The 5382-nt window shown below is 46.7% G+C and overlaps 1 protein-coding gene across 1 annotated transcript in view; it reads right to left on the bottom strand.

Moving 5' to 3' along the window:
• Window positions 1-314: 314 nt before the first annotated feature.
• The window catches only part of LOC113590357 (nephronectin), a 17450-nt gene continuing 12382 nt past the window's right edge, over window positions 315-5382 (bottom strand). Inside the window, exons 11-12 of the mRNA XM_035521534.2 lie at window positions 1773-2044; window positions 315-1583 (exon numbers count right to left, since the gene is read on the bottom strand). Coding sequence (XP_035377427.1) covers window positions 1488-1583; window positions 1773-2044 — 368 coding nt within the window. The 3' untranslated portion in view covers window positions 315-1487. The remainder of the gene's footprint in view (window positions 1584-1772; window positions 2045-5382) is intronic.

Genomic DNA, 5382 nt, shown 5'->3' with positions numbered 1-5382 from the left:
TGGATATTATTAACCTTACAGGACACACACACACACACACACACTCTCACACACGCACGCACACACACACGCACGCACACACACGCACTCACACACACACGCACACACAGACACACACACACACACTCTCACACACACACTCACACACACACACACACACACACACACACAATCTCACACACACACACACACAATCTCACACACACACACGCACACACACACGCACGCACACACACACACGCACACACACACACTCACTCACACGCACACACACGCGCACCCACGCACACACACGCACACACACTCTCACACACACACACTCTCACACACATACACACACACACACACACACACACACACACACACACAGATGAAGTTATTGTAATACTGACAATCACAAAAGGTGTCATTTAATTCTCATAAAATTCAATTATCACAAACATAAATTAGCGTGAACAGAACGCAACCATAATGTGGGTTTGTAGTATGCAGAGTTCTCAGCAAACATAAGAATTCATAAACCCCTTATTATTGTTATTTTATTAAAAATGATTAAATGTTACATTGCATCAGTAATAAATACGCAGAGTAACAGAAGTAGATTCTGAACCACAAAACACGAGAATAAATGTTTCATGCTGGCCACCTCCAGCTGTGCTACTGTAATGGTTTAGCACTGGCTGGCCTGTAATGGTGTAGGAACAGTAAAGAACTTTCCAGACTGGTGACTGTCTATGTCTGTGACTGTGAGCGTCTCATGGGTTTCAAACAGTTAACATGCCACTGTAAAGGACATTCAAGCTGAGTTAAATATTTACAACTGTTATGAAAAGGAAAAACGCACACTCTTCAGAACGTTTACGCTGTGATGTCATTGTTTGAAGCTGCACTCCCTTCTTGGTCGCTAAATTTCACTTTATGTTCAGCTTTGTAGTGTTGGCAGAGAAGGAGACTTGCACCAATCACACAGCGGACACCTGGGCGCTTCACACCCTCCTCCCAGGAGTCCTGAAGAAACGTCACTGTCCCATATGTCCCACTGTGCTGGACAGTCACCATGGAGATCAGTGACAGTGTTGACCAGTCACCATGGAGATCAGTGACAGCACTGACCAGTCACCATGGAGATCAGTGACAGTGTTGACCAGTCACCATGGAGATCAGTGACAGTGTTGACCAGTCACCATGGAGATCAGTGACAGCAGTGACCAGTCACCATGGAGATCAGTGACAGCGGTGACCAGTCACCATGGAGATCAGTGACAGTGTTGACCAGTCACCATGGAGATCAGTGACAGTGTTGACCAGTCACCATGGAGATCAGTGACAGCACTGACCAGTCACCATGGAGATCAGTGACAGCACTGACCAGTCACCATGGAGATCAGTGACAGTGTTGACCAGTCACCATGGAGATCAGTGACAGTATAGAGCAGCAAGCTTGAGGTCCTCTCTGTAATGACTGACAGTTGTAGTGTGTGTGTGTGTTACTCTCTGCCACTATCACGGCAGGCTCCTCGCTGTAAGCGGAAGTCGTCGACGGCGATCTTTCCACCCTTCCTCCGTTCTCCCTTCAGCACCACCTAACACACGTCCCGAACAACATAACTTTCACCGATAGTCCACCAGATTTAAGCCATGCTGTAACATCCTTATGTAAAGTATTTCAAAGTTAGTTATGTTTTTTATTTAGGTAAAGACATATGTAATCATGGAGTAAATTCAAGTCACAAGGTTTGGAACCCTTTTCATCGCACCACATTCGCACTTACACTTTCGAGGCCCCGCCCCCATGCTGTGATTTGGGTGTTCCTCCAGCCCTGGCCTCCAGTTCTGGTCCAGATCGCAGGGCTGTGACTCTGCCCCTTCCTTACAAACACCTGCAGGGAGCCAGTGTGATGCCCCGAAAGGAGGTGCCTGAATGACAGACAGAGGTCTCCCCCTTGCCAAATTCGAATCAGGGGCGGGGCTAAAGGAATGGTGAGCCGCGCCCCTTTGACACTTGGTCCAGTTGTGGCCTCCGGTACTATCAGATACCGCCCACCTGAGGATGAATGATAGTGCAGAACTGATTACATAGCCATTGAGGAGGATCTAGTTTGTGAAAACTCTAGGCCCTTCTGGAACAGACAACTTTACCTGCCTCAGTGAGCCACATGGCCCTGGGTGTGTGTCTGTATGGCTACAGCTGCCCTCTGACTGAGTGTGTGAAACTCAGTCCTCTGTAGGGTAATGTATGAAGGGTGCCAGGCTAATAAAGTTATTATTGTTATTGATGTTGTTTTGTTAATGCAGAGCTGAAGGAGGCTGTGAGTAATGTTGATGTTTAAATCCCTTCCATGCTGAAGTGGGCGGGGCTTCAGGGCGGTTGCAGTTAAGGCTGTACTCTGTCTGAGGGCCGACTGGGGCGGTTAGAGCTGTACTCTGTCTGAGGGCCGACTGGGGCGGTTAGAGCTGTGCTCTGTCTGAGGGCCGACTGGGGCAGTTAGAGCTGTACTCTGTCTGAGGGCTGACTGGGGCAGTTAGAGCTGTACTCTGTCTGAGGGCCGACTGGGGCAGTTAGAGCTGTACTCTGTCTGAGGGCTGACTGGGGCAGTTAGAGCTGTACTCTGTCTGAGGGCCGACTGGGGCAGTTAGAGTAGAGGTGGATGGTTGGGGCCAAGAGACCAAGTGCGTGTTCTATATGTGTGTGCTGTGTTAGTGTGTGTTAGTGTGTGTTGTGTTAGTGTGTGTTAGTTGGTGTGTGTTAGTGTATGTTAGTGTGTGTTGTGTTAGTGTGTGTTAGTTAGTGTGTTGTATTAGTGTGTGTTAGTAAGTGTATGCTGTGTTAGTGTGTTAATTAGTGTGTGTTGTGTTAGTGTGTGTTAGTTAGTGTGTTGTATTAGCGTGTGTTAGTGTGTGTTGTGTTAGTGTTACATTAGTGTGTGTTAGTTAGTGTGTGTTGTGTGTGTGTTAGTAAGTGTGTGTTGTGTTAGTGTGTGTTAGTGTGTTGTATTAGTGTGTGTTATTGTGTGCTGTGTTAGTGTGTGTTGTGTTAGTGTGTGTTAGTTGGTGTGTGTTAGTGTATGTTAGTGTGTGTTGTGTTAGTGTGTGTTTGTTAGTGTGTTGTATTAGTGTGTGTTAGTAAGTGTGTGCTGTGTTAGTGTGTTAATTAGTGTGTGTTGTGTTAGTGTGTGTTAGTTAGTGTGTTGTATTAGCGTGTGTTAGTGTGTGTTGTGTTAGTGTGTGTTAGTGTTACATTAGTGTGTTAGTTAGTGTGTGTTGTGTGTGTGTTAGTAAGTGTGTGTTGTGTTAGTGTGTGTTAGTGTGTTGTATTAGTGTGTGTTATTGTGTGCTGTGTTAGTGTGTGTTGTGTTAGTGTGTGTTGTGTTAGTATGTGTTAGTGTGTTGTATTAGTGTGTGTTAGTTAGTGTGTGTTAGTGTGTGTTAGTGTGTGTTAGTGTGTTGTATTAGTGTGTGTTAGTGTGTTGTATTAGTGTGTGTTAGTGTGTGTTGGGCCTTACACGGCCTGCTCTGTTCACATGGGTGCAGGACGTAGCTGAGGTGTGTCTGAGGGGAAGTGTCAGAAACTGCTGCTTTATTTGAAAAATCTTTTGTATATTCATACAACTAATATTGTCCCACTTCTCCTTCTTCTTTTGTTTCTCTCTCCCCGTCTCTCTCTCTTTCTCTTTATCTCTCTCTCTCTTTTTCCCTCTCTATCTCTCTCTCTCCCTTTCCCTCTCTATCTTTCTCTCTCCCTCTTTCCCTCTCTCTCTCTCTCTCACCGTCTCTCTCTCTGTCTCTCTGTCTCTCTCTCTCTGTCTCTCTCTGTCTCTCTGTCTCTCTCTCTCTCTCTGTCTCTCTCTCTCTGTCTCTCTCTCTCTCTCTCTCTCTCTCCCTCTCTCCTCCTGTCTCTCAGTGTCTTGAGGCTTGTTCAGTGTTTCCAAGTCCTGTTGTGAATTACTGAACCGTCTTCAGCTCCTGCTGATCCTGGCTGGCTCATGTGGCCCCTTTCATCTGTCTGCCACTTTCAGTTAACCCCCCCCCCCCTCTCCCTCCCTCATTCTCTCTCTCTCCCTCTCCCTCTCTCTCACTCCCTCTCTCTCCCTCTCTCTCTCCCTCTCTCTCTCTCTAAGTCTCTCTCCCTCTCTCTCTCTCAGTCTCTCTCTCTCTCTCCCTCCATCTCTCTAAGTCTCTCTCTCTCTCTCTCTCTCTAAGCCTCTCTCTCTCTCTCTCTCTCTGTCTCCCTCTCTCTCCCTCTCTCTCTAAGTCTCTCTCTCTCTCTCTCTCTCTCTAAGTCTCCCTCTCTCTCTCTCTCTCTCTCCCTCATTCTCTCTCTCTCCCTCTCTCTCACTCCCTCTATCTCTCACTCCGTCTCTCTCCCTCTCTCTCTCCCTCTCTCTCTCTCTCTCTCTCTCTCCCTCTCCCTCCCTCTCTCTCTCTCTCTCTCTCTAAGTCTCTCTCTCTCTCTCTAAGTCTCCCTCTCTCTCTCTCTCTCTCTCTCCCTCTCTCTCTCTCTCTCTCTCTCTCCCCCTCTCATCGTCTCACCCTGTCTGTGTGTGGTGTGTTTATATGTGGGGTGCTGAGTTTATATGTGCCTGTGTGTTTGTTAGATTGTCCAGATTATAAAGTATGTCTGTATAAACATGGCTCTGCTGGCCTGGAACATTTCTCCACATCCAGTCGCTCTCGGGAGGGAACACTGACTCCTCTATAACCCCCTCTATAACCCCCTCTATAACCCCCCTCTATAACCTCCCTCTATAACCCCCTCTATAACCCCCCTCTATAACCACCCTCTATAACCCCCCCTCCTATAACCCCCCTCTATAACCCCCTCTATAACCCCCCTCCTATAACCCCCCTCTATAACCCCCTCTATAACCACCCTCTATAACCCCCTCTATAACCCCCCTCCTATAACCCCCCTCTATAACCCCCCTCTAAAACCCCCCTTTATAAGCCCCCTCTATAACCCCCTCTATAACCCCCCTCTATAAGCCCCTCTATAACCCCTTCTATAACCCCCCTCTATAACCCCCCTCTATAACCCCTTCTATAACCACCCTCTATAACCCCCTCTATAACCCCCTTCTATAAGCCCCTGTCATTTTTCCATATTAGCCTGTAACTGTAACATATTTCCATGTGTACTGTAACTGTGTTTGAGTGGTGTAAGATGTGACTGTGTTAAAGTGGTGTAACTGTGTTAAAGTTCTGTAAGATGTAACTGTATTAAAGTAGTGTCTGTGTTAAAGTTGTGTAACTGTGTTAATGTGACAGTATTGTACTTGTGTTAAAGTGCTGTAAGCTGTAACTGTGTTAAAGTGGTGTAACTCTGTTAAAGTGCTATAATTGTTCTAAAGTTCTGTAAGATATATTTGGTGTAACTGTGTTAAA

The sequence above is a fragment of the Electrophorus electricus genome, chromosome 21 (genome assembly GCF_041902795.1).
Source record: "Electrophorus electricus isolate QZ-2024a chromosome 21, ASM4190279v1, whole genome shotgun sequence".
Lineage (NCBI taxonomy): Eukaryota > Metazoa > Chordata > Actinopteri > Gymnotiformes > Gymnotidae > Electrophorus > Electrophorus electricus.
This window is presented reverse-complemented; position numbering and strand designations above follow the sequence as displayed.